Raw genomic sequence first — 23,402 nt, 5'->3', positions numbered from 1 at the left:
ATTGAAATGGACGCACCTGATGAGGATGATGATGGTGATGAGGACGGAGGTGAAGGGGATGCAGGACATGCAAGAGGGGATGGTCAAGAGGGAAGTGCTGTGAGACATCTGATCAACCAAATATTCTGAGTAACGTGGTTTTTTACTGTCACATGGATATGGGTATGAATGCACTGGTGTGTGTTTGGAAGCACGCAATGAACCCTGTCGCCAATAAAGTACACAAACACAATGAAGATGTCCAAGCCTGTGTTTTGATCAGACACCAGTGTATTAAGTAACGGAAAGATGAAAAAGTGCATGTCCCCAAACATCCCACCACCCTTCCACCCACCCCCCACAACAGACCCATAACACCCTTCCACCCACCCCCCACAACAGACCCATAACACCCTTCCACCCACCCCCCACAACAGACCCATAACATCCTTTCCCCCACCCCCCACAACATTCCTCATGTGTCTGCCACTATGTTTGCGTCGGGCCATGCACGCAGAAGCTTCGCCATAAACTCCCTATTGGCCATTGTCTGCGCCAGCATTTGGAGGCTGGCTAGACATGCGCCTGGTGATGCGTGTGGAGCGGCGGAGGGGGCTTGTCTGCGTTGAACCGGCGGATGGCGACGTGGCTGACTGTCCTGGTGGTGTGAAGTGGCGGTCCATTGTGTCTGCTATTCGAGTGAGGTCCTCCCTGAGTCTGCCTATCTCCTCACACAGCCTGTCTGTACAGGCCTCCATCCTCTCCCTGGAGTGCCTTGCCGTCTCCACAATCTCCTCCCTGAGATGGGCAGCCTCCTCCACATGCTGGCCAACCAGCACAGTTAGTTCCTGTTGACACTGGCTGATGGTGGCCAGGTCGAGGGCAGTGCTGGGTGCTGGTGGAGTGACTGCTGTGCCTTCAAATGCATCCATGTCAGCAGGTGTAGCCACCATGGGGGACATTGAGCCTAGAATGTTGTACTCGCTAGTGGCATCAGACCAGGTGTCTGGAGTGGTGATGGCTCTGGGGTTTCAGGGGGGGTTGGGGTGTGCATCTCCATTGTGACATCTGTTGTGTCCTCAACATCAGATAGTGGGGCAGTGGCTGCTGCCTCTCCTGCGGAGCTTGGCACAGCTGATGGTGGGCCCTCCGTGGCTGGGATTGGTGGTGTGGGTTCACCTCCGGTGGTGGGGCTATAGTTAGTGGTGTGGCTACTTCTTTTCTGGCAGTGGCACTCCTACGATGCTTGACACTCATCATGTGGAACCTTCCCCCCTTGCCCCTTGATGTCGTGGGGGTGTCCACAGAGTCCTGTGCCCTTGGTCTCTTACTTGCAGGGGGTGCCTGGGATGCATTTCCGGCATCCTCACCATCTGTATGTGAGCCTGTCAGGGACAAGAAGGGGGATGGCATTGGTTACGTTTCGATTTACTTTATGCAGAATACATCAATAATGCAGTTGTGGCCATTGGGACTTCATTGTTGGGGATGCAGGTGATGTGTCAGTTCAGTGCCTCATCCATGCATGGTTGTGTTTGGCACTTGTCTCTGGTGATGTGTGCATGTGTGTGTGTTTGGGTCTGACACTAACATAGGCAGGGTTGGATGCATGTGTGGATGTTTGTCCATCCATGAGATGGTTCTGGGCTCACATTTGGGGGGACCAGTACATTCACATAGCAACCTGTCATGTGTACACTCACCTCCATCTGAAGTGGTTGCCACGCCATGCTCCATAGTGCCGACACCCTCAATGCATTCCACTCTGATTAGGTTCACACAGGTCTTCTCCCATTCCTTTCGTTTGATGGGTGAACCGGATCCACCTGCAGTGGCTATTCTGTGGTTTTCGGCAAGGATGCTCCTCACCCGCAGTCTGAGGTCGTCCCACCTTTTCCTGCACTCACGCACATTGCGGGTGGTGGTGCCCACTGCACTAACTTTCACTGCAACTTCATCCCAGATGGCCTTTTTTTTTATAAGTGTTTCCCGCCGCATGTCGTTGGCAAAGACAACGGCGGCATTGTCAGCCAGGGTCTGGGTCAGCATGATCAGCTCCTCTGATGTAAATTTTTCTTTGCGCTGCCTGTCGGTGCTTTTTTTCAATGCCTTGGCCATGTCGGGCGTGTCCCTGATGATTTGCAACTGCAACCTACTCCAAACAGGTCCAGGGGCCAGAGGATGGTAATGGATTGTGTTTTTAAAGATGGCCGCCGTGCTCTTTCCCGTTCCTGTGCAATGACGCTATATCCGGTTTCGCAATTTAACGGTCGCTATTTGCATGCAGCGTGAGGGCGGAGGTGCTATCTGCACTTTCGTTGAGGGCGGTAAGTGACTTTTTGGGGTCTTTAGCGGCATGGCGGTAGGGTCATTAACGGCATGGTGCTATGCTTGTGTCCGCGTACTCGTAATGGTATGCTATTAGCGCCCTCTTGCGAGGGCGGACACGTTAAGAGCACCATGCTGGTAATTGGATATTTTTACCGCACAACGTGTAATGAGGCCCATATGTCTTGTGCCATGCAATTGTAGGCGTGCGAGGGACTGCCTGCAGGCCGTCCCTCTGAATGCCAATTTTTTAGCAAGTTCTTCCCCATTTTTGGTGTTCCGCCCCTTAGCAGCCCTCTGTGCAAGCCATGCCTATGCTCTATGTGTAGTCTCGCCCAAGGACCTCGGCGATTCATAGAGATGTGCCAAGCCTGCACGAACTCCACACAAGTCCAGGAAAAGTGGCGCACATTCGACATTCGATTCCATGAATCGATGAATGGGTATTTGCGCGCAGAATGGCACGCAAGTACCCTATTTCCTGCTCAAATAATAACATGGCTCTAAGTGTATTTGGTATTACTGAGTATTACACATGCTCATTCAACAATGTTAATGTTACAGGTATGTGTAGCGTGCATCGTCACCAACTGAATTGGAGGCGCTCAGGAGGATCTGCAAACAAGAAGACAGGGGGGGATAAACGGGTGAAGAGGGAGTAGGAAAGTGAGAAAAGTGATGTCCTGTTGGCAGCTTCAGTTCGGTTTTCACTGTGCGCAATCACAGTGTGGTGTGACTATAAGCTTCTTAGAATACAGAATATTTACGTTGTTTATGTATTTTGTAGACTCAGAGGTACTTGCCATATACTTAGATTAGTCCAGAGACCTAGACAGTCAGATTTGAAAAAAAACTAAATTATGCATGAATCATCAGACTCAAAATGCTAAAATTATGCACATTACGTAAATAAAGACTATGGTATCAATATGTTGCCATGTTATTAACATCCACACTTATATGCCGTCTCTACCCGGTTGCTCTGTGGATTTGCACACTAAAAATAATCAACAGCAACAAACAAAAATGTTAAATGTTCAATTTAGTGTGAACATCTATTAAGTTGATGGCCACTGTTAGAGGGTTGTGATTACGTCATCTTGCAACTTTGAACTGAAATTCAACTGTTTACTTTTTGATTCTGACTACTTGTTTGTGCATATTTTGACTGTCCTACAGGAATAATTATTCGATATGAAGTCTACATGAGAGGAGTCTTGCAAACAGATGGCCAGCATGTTCCTTCAGAGAGACGGGTTTTCCAAGGTAGCGGATGGTACAGCCCATATCCAGTTGCAGAATCGGCTAATGAAAATGCATTAACTCCCCCGCCAACTAGCACAAACCTAACAAATTTGGAGCCTTACAAGCAGTATGAATTCCGCCTTCTAGTGGTCAACATGGCAGGCAGCGCATTTTCTGATTGGGTGACTGCAAGAACCGCAGAAGCAGGTAACACAACTATGGATTATCATTGTTTCAAAATTGGACATGTGTATCAGACAAACAGAGCAAAGTTTTGCAGGTATGTTTTTTTTTTTGTCGGCACAGGTGACCAGGGAAACAGGAGAAGAAATGAGCCAGAAGTCAGGAGGTCGGTTTATGGTTTACTGGTAACCTGGTCCCAACATAAGAGCCGCACCCTCCTCTGACGAAGCAGCCATCTCTCTGGAAGTTCCCCCAGCAGCATCTCACACAGAGGCATTCAAAGGATGCCTCTGCATGACCCGCTGTACGAGGGATGCAGCAGACAGTCACAACCCTTCACAGGACAGGCTTATGACTGGAACATTCCTGTACACACCTTCCCCCCTAATTAAACAAACTCAACACATGGGTCTCATTACGAGTATGGAGGTAGCCATGCCGGTATAAGCGGGTGCCGGCATTTAGCGGGTACCGGGTCTGGGTTCCTTGAATGGGGAAATACCGGGCCATTCAGACCTTGGAGGGCCCGGTATTTCCCCATTCAAGGAACCTGGACCCGGTACATCCCCATTCCCATTTAAGCCCCAATAGGGCTCAATGGAAATGGGGAGGATGCTAACAACAGGCCCGTTAATGATGGGCCCGTTGTTAGCATCCTGGTCTGCTCGCGGGACTGGCTAAGGGCGTCTGGTTTTACCAGGCGTCCTTAGCCAGACCTGCTAGCAGACCTCGTAATGAGGCGGGAAGGGGGTTAACAGCGCCAGCAGCTCTACCGGTGCCGTTAACCCCATACCGCCTGGGTTGTAATGAGGCCCAGAGTCTTTGAACTTGATAGGCAGTTACTGGACCCATGCACCACCTTCCTCTTGTCCGATCTTCGGCTCATCACTTCCTTGCAGGTCGTCCTCAACCTGCCCTTCTGATGATCCTTCCCCAGAACCTTTCCTCAACACTTCTCCCTCCGCACAATCTACACTCTGACCTCCTACATTATCACTCTCAAGTGAGTCGTCATCATTACTCCTCTCACTTTCCACCTGAGATCCCACATCAACAACTCCACTCGTACTACTCCCACTATCAACAGGCAACTCTTGAAGGACTTCCTTGGCCACTACTCCTCTAGACTGACACTCCATTTCATGACGTTTCACCAATTGACTTACACTCCATTTTATGTTATCCTCCAATACCACAACTGTACCTAGGACCCTGCAAATCTTCCTAGAAGACAAATATGAGGCATCTGCACCCCTCACCCTCAGTTCCTCACCCTGACAAAAATCGGTAGCCACAAATGGTGTCATTAAGACCCTATTCCTACTATCATACAACCACTTATACCATTCAATGCAGGGACCAAAGGTTTGTGATCAGTTTTTAAAATGAAAGGCACATCCCACAAAAAGAATCTGAAGTGGATGACCTTCCAAAAACATGCCAGGGCTTCTCTCTCCACTGTAGAATAGTTTCTTTCTGAACCCTGCAAGGCCCTGGAAGCAAACACTATTACACATTAGTACCTGGCACGCGCGGCGCAACGGGAAAACAGCATGGTGATTGGTTCATTTGCGAGCCATACCACACGGTATTCCCTTTTACGCCGTGCGTGCCGCTACTCTGTTCCCGGCAAGGGGCATGGTAGCCCCTCAGCCAATGAGGAAGCTCGAAACGGGGCAATCCCCGCTCCGAGCCTCCCCATGGCTGGAGGCTTCACTAGTCCCCCACGGGGACTCAGGTAAGAATTTTTTTTGTTTTTGTTTCCCCTTTCCTCCTCACTTCCCCCACCCCACTTACCTTCTATCCCGCAGTCTCCGGCGGGGGACGATGGAAACCTCCAGCCATGTGGAGACTCTGAGCGGGGCCATCCCCGATCCAAGCCTCCGCACGGCTGGAGGCTTTCATCGTCCCCCGCCGGAGACCGCGGTACGTTTAAAAAAAAAAAAATGTTCTTCCTTCCCCACCCCATTTACCTGTTTTTTTTTTTCTTTTCTCCCTGTGCGCCCGCTCCCGATGGCCGCCATGGAAAGGGAAAACGGACTACGTTTTCCATTTCCTGGCGGCCATTTTTTAGTACTTTTTTTTTTCTTTTTGTCAGAACAGAAAAAAAAGCAATTAGTACCCCGGTCTAACGGGCCAAGGTACTAATGGCAATAAGCCCCTTGACTGTGGGCCAATACTGCCCATGGTAATGCCACGGTGCTTGTAACTACGGCCCGGGGGCATTACCTGGGGTGGTATTGGCCCGCAGTCTCGTGGCTTATTGCTACATTACCTGCCCTCCCAAACCTGAATAAGAGCAGCCCCAAGGCACTGGCATCTGTCATCAGAATTGTTTTACAAAACAGATTAAACATGCTGAGGGTGGGGGCACTCGTAATACTGCTTTTGATGCATGAAAATTCCTCCTGGCAGTCCGTGCTCCATACAAACTTGGCATTTTGCTTTAAAGGTTCACTCACAGGGGCACAAATGGTTACAAACCTTTTTACTAATTTCCAATAATACTAAGCTAATCCTAAAAACACTTCAATGTGTCCTTGTTCTGAGGAACTGGTGCCTTCAACACTGCCTTCACCAAATCAATCTTGGGCCTGATGCCATGCCAATCAATGACATGCCCCAGGTATGACACTTCCGTCATGTTGAACCTACACTTTTCTTTGTTGTCGTTGAGATGCCATAGACATGGAAAAGGGACTTTGTCCCTTTTCCGTATGGCGGAGGTCATCTTTTTTCATTTTTTTTCTTTTTTACTCGGGAGATTGGCTGTGCAAGCAAATCTCCAAAGGAAAAATAATAAAAGCCATTCACACCCCAGATGAACCCCAGGGTTTGAATGGCTTTCATACCCACTCAAGAGGGCTGGCATGGCCAGTAACGGCCCACAGCCTGTGCTGAGGCTCTCGCTTCACTAGCCTGCTTTAGCTTGGGCTTGCTGGCAGGCCATTTACCAGCCATGTCCGCCCTCCTGTGCGGGCATGAAAGCCACAGTAATTTATGGAAAGGAGTCAAAATCTGAAATCCGAACAAGTGATTGGGGAGGTAGGGGATGGATTTTGTAATGATCTGTAAATTTAACCACAGAGATAATACATTGTTGAGGAGTGATTGCTACCAATGGGAACACCAACCTCACAAGCCATGAGGAATTAGTTCTAAAGGAAATAGTGTTCCACTTCATCAGGCTTGTCTAGATGTCCTACAGCAGGAGCATGCAATCGGCAGCTCTCCAACATTTTTGAACAATGGATACCATGATCCCTCACCATTGACTATGCAAACTATGGCTGATGTTGGGATGCACATCCAGTGTTAAGAACGACACAAAAGGTATAGGCTTTAAAAAAACCTATCAGCCTGAACCATTGCAGGAAAATATTGAGGGTTTTACACGAGAAGGAGCACATATTGTGTTAGTTCAGTTAGACACACATAAGATACTAACATATAGCCACACGGAAAGAGTTACACATGTGCAACTGTTAGGGTTGCCGAAGTTATAGCTAGGTTAGCATTATAGGCCCTGTGTCTGATTGATTACAGTAGTGGCCAGCGTAATGTGTGCAAGAGGAGTCGATGGAGGTGGAAGATGGAGTCAGAAAACTGCTGTGGTAACAGCGAGGTCAGTGTGTTAGCAGGACAGGAGTAACGCTATGGTGATAGTGGAGGCACAAGAATATTACTAACATATTAGAACAAAGGCCCAGCTGAGGAGCCTTGACAAATCCCCTTTTCCATTCCCCAGGAGAGAATCCGAGTCAGAGGCACCCGAGGTGCAACAGATAACTGTTAAATGTATCTAGCGGCAGGGCCTGAACGTGGTGGGAATGGAATGTGAGTGGGTAGGTTTGAACCCTCTGTAGGACGAATTCATGAGAACAGGGCATAAGGATCTGTGATGCCATGATGCTAAGCAAAGATTTAAAAGCTCTGCCCGTCCCCAGAGTTATCATCCCATATGAATTACACCAAGATACACAACTAGACCAAATAAATCCCTGAAAGTCAGATCCAAAAGCGTTTCTCCAGTCACGCCATTACTGGACACCTGGAGTCTGATAGAGATAAGGAGGGAGTTGTGTCTGTAAAGTCTTGTGATTTGAGATAGGAGGCACAGAGATGATGCCAGTACATTAATTACAAGCTTGGGGAGTCAACTTGTGTGTGCCACTGCATCTGGTATAGTGAGAGGGCCTATTGTCTTATAAAAGCGGAGTTAGCCATACCAGTTTACTTCAGGCACATCTGAAAAGGAGGGGTTCAAATCACGTGCCAATCTCAAATTATCCATACACCATTATATTTGAGAAACCAAAGACATACCTGGATCCGGCAGTGATGATGTAGAGGGACTACGTGTTAGTGGAGTGGGTTTAGATAGTGTATGGCCAATTGGTCCAGGGACCATAGGGGGGCATTAACATATTCCATATATAGTAGCCAATGAGCATGGTGGGATAACATTGTGACCTATATAAACAAATTTGGTATTTTCCCACTATATAACCTGTAAATCCGTGCGATGTGATGAGTTCCATGTCAGTTCAGTTCTACGGGACTGTCTGAGACCTTTTGCATGTAACAAACATTGTTTTTCCTTGCAACGAGGTGCAGTGCTTATTTGGCCTTCCTGGAATGTTTTGTTGGGTTATTTTTGGGTTGCTTTCCTCTCAAGTTGGTGACCCAAATATGATCTCAGACTCTCTGTGAGGTTGGGGGTGTCCCATCCACGCATTCTGGGGTATGACGCCTATCTGCAGTGATCAGTCCCTGTGCACAACTTGAAGAGGTTCACAGATGCTCTATTGTCATAAGGCCTGCCTGATCTTTGAAGCGGGGTGCTGCTCACAGATTGTGCAAGCCATTGACGAGACCCCTTATTGGAGGAGCTTAGAAGAATGCATAGTTGTAAGTGCACCTTTGTAGGAGAAAACATTAAGGGGAGAGTGCATATGTGTGGATTGATTTGTTGGTGAATGGATGGAGTATGAAAAGCCACATAGTAATATATATTGGTTGCACATAAGGTGAAATCAAAGCATATATCATAATGAAAAAGACAAAGAGAGAGTAAACTGGAACTGCCCTGGTTGTGGAGGAAAGGCAGCACTGCAGAATTAAATAAAAGGTGAGGTCCATCATATGAAGGAACTGGGATCCATCCGCTCAGCTAAACGGACTGTAAGTAGGTAAATACCCTCATCCTGAGGCAAGGGGATAGAGGAAGGTCTACACCATTTGTAAATAAATTTGATTTTGTTCTGTTGGCCCTTCATATAGTGGGTCCGGTATTCTTTCACCTGGTATGAGGGGATGAAAGGATATTTAAGGTGATTTTTGGACATGTTGTGATGTGGAGTGGTGATTGTTGGGGTGTGTGAGAAGTTGTGAGGGGTATTAAGTGTGTGGTGGGTGGGGCTAAAAGGACATGGATGGAAATATGGTGAGTGGGGGCAGTGATGGGTGGGGGTGAGGAGATCGGCCTGCTGGATATGTGTTTGAAAAGAAAAGGATTGTTATGAGTTTGAGCTAGACATAATAACAAGTTCTCTCACCCCACTTGAATATATGCGTACCACGCTCCCGCTTCATATGAAAAAAATCATGAAATACCACAAAGAGTGGGTTGCTGACGCAAGGGGGGTGGGTTGTACAAGCCATGGCCTAAAGAAGGAATTGATAACAAAGATGTCCCGGGCCACATGTACACATATTTTACAGCGAAGTATAAAGGAAAGAAGTTGAGAAATAGGAAAGGAGTTTTGGAATTGTGGAATATGGTAGATGATTTGGAAGACATCCCCGAGGAACCTCAAAGGGGAGATTTTGTTATGCAAGCACCCTGCATCACTCCCGCACCTAATGGAGCCCCAAGTCCAGTGAAGCTCTGACAACCCCCACAGCACCGCCGTCCTGACAGGGGTGATATCCTATTCAAGCAGCCTCAGGCTACACTACCCCCTGAGTGTGTGTCCCGTGCAGCACCATGACAGAGGGCCCCTGCCACTTTTGAAAATGTCCTGCAGCCCCCAGTAGCAGATGCTACACGCACCCCACTAGTTATGGAAAATGAGAACAGGGCACCTAGAGACCTCGAAACAGCACTACACAGGACAGTGGCAGAGCTAAAGAGAGTAAAACTAGAAAGGGAGCATGTTTGAAGAGCACCATTATGCACTGATGAATGTAGTGCGGGTGACATCCTATTTAGGATTAATAGCACCACGATTAGGAACGTGCATGTCGAAAAAGATGATGGGGTTATAACAATGACAAGTATGGAGAGGGATTTCCATGGGCGGGCATCCTAGACTGTGAGTCAGTAAGCTCAGACGTTAATGTAGGAGCAGCAGAGGAGGAGGAGTGGGGCTCAAATGATGAGCAATGAGAGGAGAGGCCATCTAGAGAAACGGTGAGGGAAGAAAGCTTGTGGAGTCTTAGGTTGAGGGCATGACCAGGTTGCATGGCAGTGTTCAAGGGGAAGAGAGGGTGGAAAACTAACGAGGGATTGAAGGTATGGACTGCCAAACAGGCAGCGTATCCCGATATACCGCACACACATTTGATGAAAGAGGATGAAGATCCAGCACAATATAGATTAAAGATTCAGGAAATGTGGAGGGCTGTTACAGGGGAACATGTGATAAGACTATAGCAATATTTTGTCACATGTTGAAGAAAGGGCTCCCAAAGGATGTGCAGAAAGATTTAGACAAGGTAGTGGGAACTTAGGCGAAGAGTTGGGCAGAGATAGAGGCAATCTTTGTACACCATTGTAGAAGAAAGCAAGAGAGGGAAAAGGAAGTGGTGGATAATGCACAGAAGGCTGAAGCGAATTTGGTACAGAAAAAACTGGTAAAGTTGAGTATTGAGGGGTCATTTATTACAGGGCAACCAGTGGGGCAGATGGACCTGTGGACAGTCCCCAGGGAATAAAGAATGGTGTTGGAGTGGAAAGGAGGGGATGAAAGATATCTGGATAATAGAGGTTACCAGGGTGGAAATTAGGGTGGCTTCCAGGGAGCTTTTCAGGGTAACTGGTAAGATGGCTCAGAGGGGTTAAACGCTCATTGTTGTTATCTGGCTTTGATCTGCAGGTTGCAGGTTTGAATCCTGACAAAGCCAACACAGTCTTTCCTCCTTTTGAGATTGATAAATGAGTACCAATTTCGATTGGGTAATTCTAGCAACGTATGTAAATATGTCCTATGTAAAGCACTTCAGATTAAAGTGCTGTATAAAACACAAACTATTATTATAAGTTATTCTCAAGGAATAGGGATATTCCATAGAGGTAGAGGAGGATTTGGCGTACAGTTATGTGAATGGACCCGGCTCAACCACTGAGCAGGATATCGAATGGGCAGTTGTTTGAGGATGCTGACAATGATGGTGAAATGATCCTGGAGGTTTGTATCCCATGTCAAATTATGATTCAGCATAGGAATTTCCCATGTCCTATACTTATTGCTAAATGCGGCCCTGCACACTTATAGGAGGATTTGCTACAGGTCCCAAGCGCTTTATGGAAGGACAGCCCCCATGATTTAGGGCTTTTGATAAGCATAGAAGCAGTACACATGAAACTAAAGCAAGGCACAGTGTTGCCCAGAGTGTGGTGGTATCCATTGCCAAGGGAGGCAGATGAGAGGATACATGCAACAATTAGGGCGTTTTGGGAATAGGGCATTATACTACCATCAGAGTCCTCATGTAACACAGCTATATACCCTTTCAAAAAAGCAAAGGGTTCAAGTTGGAGGATGATGCAGGATTTGCGCCCCTTGATTAATATTGTTGAAGTTCCCAGTTATACCAAACCCTGCCACATTTCTTTGTAGTGTACATACTGAGGCCCCAACACTTCACTGTTATTGATTTAAATAATGCATTTTCTCTGTACCATTGCACCCTGATTCTCAATGTCTTACCGCATTTACCTATCATGAGTAAAGGCTCAAACACACTACACTTCCTCAAGGGTACTATGAGTGCCCCAGTATTTTTAACATACTGCTGCATATGGATTTAGGCAATATACAAGTAGCCTGTATGGTTATTCAGCATGTTGATGACCTCTTAGTGTTTAGCACAACAGAAGACTTACATAGAACAGATTCAGTAACATTGCTTATATTACTTGCAGACAAAGGTCATGAGGTAGAACAAATAATATAATCTGAAGGAAAAAAGTAACACCAAAGAGAGTATCCACAGTACAGAACACACCTCAGCCCACGAAAAAGAAGGACATTCAGCAATTCTTGGGTTTGTTTAACTTTTGTAGAGCATGAAATCTGACTATTTCAGTTACACAAAACCTCTATAACAAGAACTCAAGGACACACTGAAAAGGAAAGGATCCCTCATACAGACAGGAGAAATTATAAGCTGTTTCCAAGAACTCAAAAAGGCTTTAACTCATTCACCAGTATTGGCCACTGCTGATTACACTAAGGAATTGTATTTGTTTTCACATTCCAAAAGGTAAGCCATGACTGCCGTGTTGACTCAGCAGACAATTCTAGGTAACAAATCCCTACCACACTACAGTGGCATGTTAGATTCAGTGATGCAGGGTCAGTTCTCTTGTCAACAGGCACTGGCAGCTGCAGCCTTTGACATAAAATAATCTGCAACAATTTCCATGGGTTGTTCAGATACTCTATATGTAAAGCACACAGTGTTTGAAATTCTACAAAGGTCCAAATTCACTTTGACTACCCAAAGGGCCTCTGCATGTGAAGTGAGGTTATTAAACACATCCATTCACATTGTGCAGTGCTGCACAGTGCACCCGGCTACATTCATTGCAATACCATTTGAGAAAGTTGAGGAAGTACACGATTGTCTCACATATGAAAGCCCAGAAGATTATTTAATAAAAGCAAGGCAAGATCCACTTGTGGAAGGGGAGGTCCTTTTCATTCATGGGTCGTCAATGATTGCTCAAGAGACTTGCCAGAGTAGTGCACCTTGTAGATGGGGAATATGAGGTTGTACTTCAAAAAAAGGTTACCAAGACATTATCCAGCCCATGCAGCAGAACTGGTTGCATTAAATAAAGCATTGGAGGCATCACAAAGATGATGATTATAGTGACTATATACTTAGATTCTGCTTACATGACCACCACAGTGCATTCAAGGCTTTCTAGATGGAAAAGTACGGGTTTTCAGAGGTCAGACAGCACACCCATCTAGCTTGCGGCATTGTTGGAGAGATCAATTCATGCTTTGTTCTGTCTCACATTAGTGTCGGTGGTTAAATGCACTGACCACACCCGAAATTCACCCGGTTTCTCTTGGGAACAATGCAGCAGATAAGGCTGCCACATAAGCAGCATGTCACAGGGACCCAGACATCACTGCATATCAAGAGGTAGTGAACCACCAATTGCTGTTAGTAATAACTTACACTGCAATACCGCTTACCCAAATAATTGAGTTACAAATACAGGCGCCCCAGGATGAGACGTACCTTTGGATCAAACAAGGTTGTTCACAGTCACCGACCAACCTGAGTTGAAGGAAAAACATTACAGGTAAGGTAGCAATACCACAGGAGTTGCTCATGGTTGCTTTTAAGCAGCTGCACTACCGAGCACATGTTTCCAAGCATCATATCGCAGATGACACCCAGGAGGACTGGTTTGTCACCAACCTGCAAGAATCTTTTAACACATATGTGGCCACTTGCACTACATGTCACCTTTCAATACTGTCCAGATGCTAAAGATTCTGAGTGGCACATTGCCTCGTCCCTCTGGACCATTCCGGGAGCTTCATATTGACTATGTGGACATGGTGTACAGGTGCAGTGAATATCATTATATTATTGTTGTAGTGTGCCAATTGTCCCATTGGGTTGAGGCTGGTTCCTGTGCACAACTTGATGTAAACGGTATTTCCTCAATGGGGCTGTGTGAGGTCCTAAGATCTCCTAACAGGACTCCTCCTTCTTGGACACTTTAACATCTACCTGGATGCTTCCTGTCCTTTCTTTGGACTCTTTCAGGACCTCTATGACTCTCACTCTTTCTATTCTCCCCTCCAGCCAAACTCACTCTGCAGGGCAAACCCTGGATGTTCTGGTCTCTTCAGACCTTCCCCTCTCTTTCCTCTCTCTCCACTTCTCTCTAATGGAGTGATCACTTTCTCCTTTCCTCCCATCTCACCCTCTCTACACCTCAGGCCAAGCCAACTCCAGCACTGCCACTGTACCTTCTCGTTTATCCGACCTATGAAGCGTGTGTCATTTGAGGCTTCTGCGGCCACTTTCTCATCCCCCTCCTCCTCTGGCTGACTCACATCCTGACACAGCCCTTTCTGTGCTCCACTCTGCTATCTCTAATACTCTCGATGTTCTTGCCCCTCTCATGAGTATCCGCTTTAAGCCCAAAGCCAAGTGCAACTCCTGGTATGACTCAGACCTTGTCACCCTTAAACGCAAGTGCAGGGTGGCTGAGAGGAAATGGTGTGCTTCCTGTGCATCCTTAATGCCAGTAAGACAGAGATTCTCCTCATCAGCACACCTGCTCCCTTCTTTCCTATCACTGGCCTCCCTTGGCCCTCTTCCTGTTCCCACCTTTGAGGCTAAGAACCTTGGGGTCATCTTCGACTCTCCACTCTCCTTTTATCCTCACATCTCTGACGTCTCTAAGAAGTCACACTACCAACTGCACCTCCTGAGAGGTATTCTTCCTTTCCTCTCCTTCCCCCACAAGTTCACTGTCTCTAGATCTCTGGTTCTCTCTAGGCTGGACTACTGCAACCACCTCTTTCTAAATCTGCCTGCTTTTACTCTTCACCCTCTGCAAATCATGCAGAACTGGACTGCAAGACTTGTCCTTGGCTCTCCAGCACTGAAATATCTGCACCGTCTCCCAGTGGCTTCAAGGATTAAGTTCAAGACCCTCTGAATTGTTCACAAGGCCTTCTGGGCCTGGGGCCTAAATAACTTCAACTCTCTCTTGGTAAATATCTTCGTACTCAAGCTTTTCTCTCCTCTGTCTCCAACTCCCTCAGGGTCAGTCGCTTCTCCAAGCAACAAGTTGGTGGTAGATCTCTTTCTTCGGCTGGGGCCTCCCTCTGGAACAGCCTCCCTGCCTCTCTGAAATATTTAGGAGAACCATCTCTGGTTTCGGAAGCACCTCAGTACTTTCCTCTTTGCTTCTGCCTTCTCCCTTCCACTCCCCTGCTGAATTCCTTGCTGAAACGGAAACTGCACTGGTCACCTGACTATCCTCTGATCTAGGGCGAGGTCCCTCCCCGCCAGCTGCACACCTGCACTGCCCCCCTGTCAACCCTTGCACTTGGGTCTGTATCTGTGACCCTACATTCCCCCTGCCTGCACTTTGGACAACTGTATTCACTTTCCCTTGCAATTGCCACCTGCTGGCTGCATCTTTTAGTGTTTGAGCCCATGTACTGCACTGCCCCTCCTGTTCCCCCTCGTACGTTTCCTCACCCCTCTCCCCTGCACTTGCATAATCTCACCTGGCCTATTAAGATCGTTGTCTCTTTCTTCCCTTTGTCCACTCTCCCTTGCCTCATTGTTCCTTAATACACTTGTGTATTGCTGCATTATAAATGCCATTGTAGAGGAGGTCCCAAGCACGACTCACAATCAAAGCGCCCATTTTGAAGTACCAGGAACTTTCACGCCGAGGTACGTGACGTATGACGAACAAATAAACCAGCAGACAGCAGCAGTGGGGCTATGCCTGGTACTGATGAGACCGACAGCACCTATTGAAGTACTGACACCAAAGAAAACATGGACAGTAAAGGACCCTTTGAGGAAACCATATCAACAAATAAAACTGAATGAAGATCGTCTGAGTACAGTCCCTGAAGAGGACAAGAAAGTCTTAAAAGAAGATGAATAGTGACGTCATAAGAACTCGGACTGACTCTCAGATAAAGAAAACGATGACCTGTGAATGACGAAAAGAGACGAAACACCATGGATTATCGACATCCTGAGTTGTAGTTAAAAGGACGATGTCAAGTATAAGAAGCTTATGCCATAAGAGCGATTAAAAATATGCTACCAGTTTACACGTGTACATATGCTTGTAAATGCAAGAAAGCGGAGGAAGAAATCATGCGGCTTGCTATGCTTAGTAGAAACTTATAGTGCGGCATACACCACATACACATATCTACCTCAAAGGAGCACTTTATATGATCTATATGTCCACTTTGCAAAACGGCAGAACCAACCGCAAGTTACTAGAGGCCCCAGGAACGAAGGCCCTCAAACACAGGAATCGAAAGCCAAAGACAGAAACGAAACTCAGATGCATGAGACCCATGCAAAGAAAACAAGGTCATTTTAGCTGACACAGGCTGATACAATTTATGACGCCAAGAGCGGAGCATCCTGTTCAAAGGAGTCGAGATAAGCAGCAGAAGGCATTTGGTGGTCAGAAAGCTAAAATCAAATACACAAATTACATGGAGACAGAGACGATCTCACAGTGCCTAAAACACGTGACCTCCCAAGCAAGAAAGTTGGGGCCTTCACACCTAAGTGCAGCCATGAGCCATCCAGAGATATCCGAGTTCTCCCAGACAGAGAGGCAGCACCGAGGCCTATAAATTAGAAATTAATTGACACATGGCTAGTGGGTCAGTGATGGATGGTGGTACTGGTTGGTGGGAGGCAAGGGAAGCTGACGGGCACCCTGCACTTGGCTGACGATTCTGCATGCTGCTAAGAAAAGTGGAAAAGTACAAGGTGACGTGGCATCAACCCAATCACAATGTGCCAAGTAATCTAGGATCCTATAGTCTGTAGAACCAATGAGAAGTCGTACTTTTTGTGATGTTTACAGTAGCCATTTTGAAGGAAGGTCTTAGTTGCCCCACCTGACATTGTCTATCGAATCCCCTCTCCCTGTTACCGTATACAGATATAGTACCTATAGTAAAGTTACCTTCCTATAACCAACAGAATTGCATGCAACATTTTTAGCGTTTCACGTCAGCGATGAGGATTTTTCAGTATAAAGGATATGATTTTTGTGAAATTCATCGGAGTTGAAGCGAGAAGGAAGATCGAGCAGTCGCTGATGTTAATAACACCCCGTTTTTTGTACTTGTCATTGAACTGACTCCCTTTGCCAAACCATTGAGTTGTCATTATTGATTTGATGCTTGAGTACTAATCTGCATCCTCATCCATCTCATGGGTGCTGCTCGTCCATCTTAAAGTGCTGTTTGGGAAAACCCCAGTCCTATGGGTCAGCTGGGGTCCCTCCTGCACACTTGTTAGCATTGATTGATAGTCATCAATTATCGATTAGATAAGACACCCATTGACCATTGACATAAAGTAACTCTAGGTCCTCGGCAATATCACAAGTCCTTTGCCATCCAGCAAAGTAAACCGTGAAGCTCCCCGTTTATAGTGGTTAGAGTAAAGAGCAAAACCTGCAGGTGAAGGCATGAAGGGACTTGTACTTTCCCCTACAAACCCCTTCCCACTTCTACGAGCAACTGAGCGGGCGAACGGCAGGAAAGGCGGTGATCCTGAACATCCAGAGAGGAAACATGCTAATGGTGAGTGAAAATGACTAAATACTTTGGCAAAAGTGCATGCCTTAGAACAAGTAAGGGAAGGTAACGGAGGGAAGAGGAAGAAAAGAAAACAAAATACAGTTAGAAGTAGAGTAGAATGTAGATATATATGGGGAAGGAAATAGAGACTCAAGGGGTGACTACGTAGTGCTTAAGAATACTGGGGAGGACACCCGAGAAGAGGGGGATACCAGGAGGATACCTGAGAAAAGAGGGGAATACCAGGGAGGACACCCGAGAAGAGAAAGGATACGGCCAAATTCCTACGCTTAATATAGCGGTTAGAAGAAGCCTGCATCCATAGTCCTGAATAAAATGGGAATAAATAGGAGACCACTGCAGTTTAAGATGCTGTGAAAGGGATGGGCAAATTTGTACAAATTGGAAAATTACAGTGTTAATGTGACATTTTTGGTCACGTTTTAAAAGTACTCAGAACTCTGTGCTATGTTCAGGGACATAACTGCAGAATTTGTAGTTTTGTAGCAATTGTATTGATGCCAGAAACATGAAACTTCAAATGATTATGCCCAGATATCATGCGCACATATGTGTAAAATTGTGGACCCATCTGACATTGGGTACCAGACCAAAAGTGTGAAAAATTGCCAAATCTAGATCCAAGCTCTCACCGTGACGGGGCTTGGATGAATACTTGCTCCACAAAATATGGGATAGAGATATGCTTTTGCTCTCAAGTTTGTAAATTTGTAAATATGTCTTTTATGAAAAGTAGATTTTATGTGCAGAACAAAGGGGAGGGTTTCCCTGGATCATAAATCACATCATCATGATGACACTCTGTTTTCTTCTCGAATCAAGCGAGAGGAAATACCCTAACTAATAGAATACCTAGGGGTGTGCCCAGTAGAATTCAGCATACCCACCACTTTAGGAAATACATAAATAGAGACCACTTCGGACCTAGAAGGACACACACACAGTCACCCACCAACCGATTGTTGACGGAGCACTTTGCAAGAGAAATCCATATTCCAGACTCCAGACTCCAGAACTCGGAAAGCAAAAAGGCCCATTTCCAAAGCTGAACCATTCTCAGCTTGGTCTTTAAAAATCCTGAAACCAGATTTTATCCCAGATCTCTAAGGGGAACCCAAGAAGAGCCTGGCTGTGCTGTGCTGCTTTCTAGCTAAGAATTCTTGCCAGAATCCAAAGATCCAACCCAGTAGAGTCGAGCTGTGACCAGATAGCTGCAAACCAGAACCCGTCAGATCCAGTCCAGTCCCACCGTGCAGTGTCCAGAGTGCCTTGCTGATTGCAGAACCAGAGCTCCTTGAGTCCAGTCCGGTGTGCTAGCAGAATTCCTGTCCAGAAAGATCCCTGACCAGATCCCTGACGGGTCCATTCCAACCATTGGTAGTGAGTATCCATAGCATTGGATTGCCACTAGCATATGTATTATCCATAAGTCATTCTATCCAAACCCATTCTCTTACATCTACAACAACATTGTTAGAATCTTTTTGTCTTGCCTGAACTCTTTCTCTTACCCTATAGTCCTTTGTAATAGTAGTGTTAAAATCATCTTTGCGCTGATATATTTTTTGAAGAAAGTGGAGCGTCTCGGCAGGCCAAATAAACCAGTGATATCCTGTGCTGGTGGCTGCGCTGTCATGTAGTTTGAATCTTCATAGTCTCCCCTAGTGTAAAGAAACCTTTTAAAAAAGCACATTCTTGTTTTGCTATTTTGAGTCTTTCTGAAAAAAAACTGCCTCCACAAACACCTTTATAACTTCCTCACTTTGTATGCTAGAAACAAAATGTAAGTGTCTATTTGAAGGTAATATCCTCAGCTTTCCAACAAACTGAAATCCTCATAGTTTATCCGCAATCACGCTTACCACACACAGAAATGTTTACCGCAAATTCTTCGTTTGGCTCAAATCTATCACGTGTGAAGTAGCTTTTCTTTGCATCCAACCTCAGAATTAAGTTTTGAACCTGCTAGTTACTCAATAATCTTTGCTAGTGTTTATCTGAAACCATACAAAGCGGCTCCCACTAGTATTGAAACAATTTAAGTGAATTAAATCCATTTTCAGTGTTTTTACCATTCATTCAAAGCCACATTCAAAACCATTTTTGACAAGTTTGAAATAATTCCTGTTTCTCTCTCTGTGTTTGCTGGGGTAAAATTGGGATTGATACTATTTTGATGAATTCTGTACTCCTGAAACCTGTTTTCTCTCCTTCCAGGATACCAAAATGCTGGACACTCTACTGCAGAGCCAGAAAAAGCAGGAACAGCAAATACATTTTAACAGGGCATGCGCAGAGCAGGTAGTCACCCTGCAAAGCCACCTAGACAAAGAAAAAGAAGAGAATAATAAACTAATTCTGAAAGACCTTGACACCCAGACAGAATTTGATGAGGAGCGCCAGAAAGCTGGTGCACTCCAAAGACAGAGGGACGACCTGGCTGCACAGCGTCATGATCTTGTTCAGGAAAGGGGCACCTTAGGCCAGGAGGTCAGTTATTTAAAAGAGAAGATAGAAGAAAATCACCTGGCCCTTCAGGGACTGGGTGACCTCCAAAAAGACCATTAAAAACTGTTAGAGCACACCAGGAGGGTGGAAGATGCTCTAGCAAGTAAGGACCAGGCCAGTATGGACAGGACTCAGGAGGTAACCCTCCTGCAGCAGAAACTGGCCCAGTACTCTAAAACGACACAGGAAGCACCTAGAGACAATGAGGCTTTCTGTGAGAAAAATGACAGGCTCCACAGACAGGTAGCTATTCAAGAGCAATTGATAGAAACTAGCAAGGCCTTGATAGAGGAACAGAAAGCTCAGGTTCTTGCATGGCAACAGGGAGCAGGGGCTGAGAGAGATGAGGTCTGCTGGGAAAGGGAAACCCCTGAGCATAACCTCAGAAACCCTAGTATCAGAGGCCTTCATCTCTTCCAATCCCTGGACTCTGCCAACCCCATGTCCACTGACGCACATGAGCCAAGGGCCACGGGATGGCAGACTTCAATCCAATGAGGAATATGGGGCTCATAAATCAGCACCTCCCTGGAATGGATGGGCGGGTATATGGGTATGGGTTCCCAAGTGCGGTACAATTTAGTGGGGAACTCCATGAGAGTAGGCTCACTAAGGGCATCCTGAAAACCTCTGCCCAGCTAGGACAGTGGGGGGGGTAGTCATCAAATCCTGGGAGCAAGGAGGAATCAGAACACTCCTCTGAGCACCCCAGGACACAAGAAACTAGGCCCCCACATTCTCCCAGCCATTCCCAGGCTTGCAGAATCCGTGAGAGCCTAGAAGATCAGACAGGCACCTCTGGTAGCAGTGCCTCTGAGTCAGAGGAGTGGGCCAGGGTTACCCGAACCAAAAAGTCCAATAAGGTAAAAAGGGCCTTGCTCAAGGATCCCCTAAAACAAATCAAAGTGATAAGGAGCATCATCACGTCCTATCATAAGAACGCGAAATATTCAATTTGGGAGCACCTAGAGCTCTTTGAACAGATGAAGGAAACTTTCCATTTGAAGGACAGCCAAAGCTGTATTCAATATGTGAAATGGACCTTCTCTCCCGAGTACTCCAGCTTCTTTGCAGGGCTGGAGGACCAAAATCATTCTAGATGGTCCACCTATAGGGCAGCCATCTTGAAGCATTTTTCTGTGCACAGAAATCCTCAGGAGGCTTGCATGGCAACCTAACTTGCAATGTGGGGAAGATCAGACCCCACAAGAATTTGTTCAAGAATTAAAGTGTGCCTTTGCGCAGACCAACAGAAGGGTGCGCACTGACAGCAAAGAGTTTGTGAATACTTTCTTCCACGCTCTCCCCAAGTACATCATGACCCAGCTAACGAGAGACTTCCATGAGAAAAGATTTCTAGACTGGGTCATTGAACAAGCCACACGCATTTATGAGGTGCAAAAGCCAGTGGAAAACACAAATAATCCAAAAAGCTCCGAACCAACCAACACCCCTGCTGCTGCTAAGGTGGCAGAGGTGAAAGTTGCCACCATTTTAGATTTGGAGATGGGGGGGCTAAAAACCTGCCTGCACAGAATCAAAAGCAACCCCAAGCCAAGAAGGCCCTCGGGCCAGTCACAAACAAGGAGCCAGGGAGGCAATCCCCCAAATGGGCACCCTAACTCCCTTGAATACATCAGCCCCCTCTACAAGGGGAATAGACCCATCCTGGGTTATGTGTGGACTCCTCCAGCCCAAGGGGGGATCCAACCTAACAGCAGCTAACCCAGGGAACTTCCCTCCTCACTTACCCCAGGTGGGCAGTAATCCCCCAAATACTGGACAGAATTTCTTCCCAATGTACCCGCAAAACTTTCAACCCCAAAACAATCCATCCTTCTTTCCCCACTTTCCTGAGCCCAGACAGCCTAATCCGGGAGAGGGGAGGCCAAGGGTGGAGGGATACTCACATTTTCCAAACCCGGGGTATTTTGGGAGAATGGATAGCTACCCTTCCCGGGATCAGCCGAGGGGAGACATGAGAACCCTGTATCAGCCTGAGCGGGTGTCACAACTAGAGCGGCAGATCCAAAACATGGCACAGGATCTGGGTCACATGCTGAGGGCTCAACAGAACCTAAAGATGAGCATGGCGGAGCAGAATGCCTCAAACCCAGGACCTGGTGCTCCAGAGCAATGACGGGGGAAGAACCCTGACAACTCACCGGTTCCCAGGGAGGAGGCACAAGGGGAAGGGGGGTGTAAAGCCTTGGAGGAAGCTTCCTTCCCCACTTGTAAAAAGCCCCTGGAAACCTAGGAACCGGAACCAAAATCTCCGGCCCCTGATGGTCTGCAACACAAGGAGCAGAGGGGGGGTAGGAGAAATAAAGAGCCCAAAAAGACCCATTTTGAGGAGGAGGTACAAGTCTTCCAGTTTGAAGGAGAGGGATCCTCAGAGGATCCTGGAAAAGGATCTTCTCCTTCAGAGATGGGGGAACTCCTCCCAAACAAAAATGGGTCCCAAAGGATCCAAATCCAGACTGGGTAGATGTGGGGACTGAGTTAGCACTGCCCATCATCCAAACCCAGAACCAACAGCATGAAAATCCCCTGGTTCAAACCCATCCTGGTGACTGCCTCCAAAAAGGGGACGTGGGGGTGGCCCAGGACCAGAACCAGGGGAACCCAAAACTTCAGGCATATCTAGCTGTCACCTTTTTCTTTCAGATTTCCAAGACTCCAAACAGAATTCTGACCCACCAGTTGTCCAAAAATGTACATTATCTGTGCCCCCTTGAGGAGAATGAGGGAAGATTCTATGCCCCGGTCCAGATACAGGGGCAGTGTACAATTTTGGCACTGGTTGACACTGGATCCCAATGTACCCTTCTGTCAAAAAGGGCCCTTGATTAACTGAATTTGGGAAGGGGGATAAATACCAAATTCCTCTCACCACTCTTCCTGGACAATTTCAGAACTTCGGCCGAAAGGAAATTCCCGTTGAGGGGACTGCAGATTTGGATATTAAAATTGGGTGACACAAGGTGAAGCACCCAGTCATAGTTGTAACTAAAGAGGGCACCCCTTGTTTACTAGGGAATGACATCCTGCGTAGGTTGTCACCCCTCATAGATTGTGTAAACAAGGTCCTCTGGACCCAGACTAGCCGACAAATAAAATTAAAACAGAGTATCAACCATGTTAGTTTGAACGGCACATGCCACATGGTTGAACAAAAACCTGACCAAATAGAATATTTCACTTCCCGAATAACCAAATCCCAGACGTGACAGTAATAGCAGTAGGACAACAAACTGGTGATGGTGAGTCCTCTCTATTTCTGAAAATCAACCTTCCTTCCAGTCTAAGGTGGCATTCCACACTGGAAGGAAACACTCTGAAATTCTTTACCAATTCACAATCAGAAATTCCCACTCCTATAGTCCAGAAAGATGAGAAATCAGCTCAAAGCCTGGCAGATATTCCGAAAATCGGAGAGCAGTTGTTCATCTCAATTCAGTTAAATGAAGGGAAGGACTCAGTTCTCGCCCGAGTGTGTGTGAACAACGGTAAGAGATTCATCAACGAAGCCATGTTCCGCAAACTCCCAAAAGATGCAGCCATTCCCAC

The 23,402-nt window shown here is 46.6% G+C and overlaps 1 protein-coding gene across 1 annotated transcript in view; it reads left to right on the top strand.

Annotated features, from left to right (window-relative positions):
- Positions 1 to 23,402, top strand: part of USH2A (usherin) — a 4,817,015-nt gene that overhangs the window by 967,949 nt on the left and 3,825,664 nt on the right. The window contains exon 18 of the mRNA XM_069608572.1: positions 3,487 to 3,759. Within this exon, the coding sequence (XP_069464673.1) occupies positions 3,487 to 3,759 (273 nt within the window). The remainder of the gene's footprint in view (positions 1 to 3,486; positions 3,760 to 23,402) is intronic.

The sequence above is a fragment of the Ambystoma mexicanum genome, chromosome 4q, assembly GCF_040938575.1.
Source record: "Ambystoma mexicanum isolate Mex_15411 chromosome 4q, UKY_AmexF1_1, whole genome shotgun sequence".
Taxonomy (NCBI): Eukaryota; Metazoa; Chordata; class Amphibia; order Caudata; family Ambystomatidae; genus Ambystoma; species Ambystoma mexicanum.
Note: the sequence above shows the minus strand (reverse complement) of the source record. Positions and strands in the feature narration are given on the sequence as shown.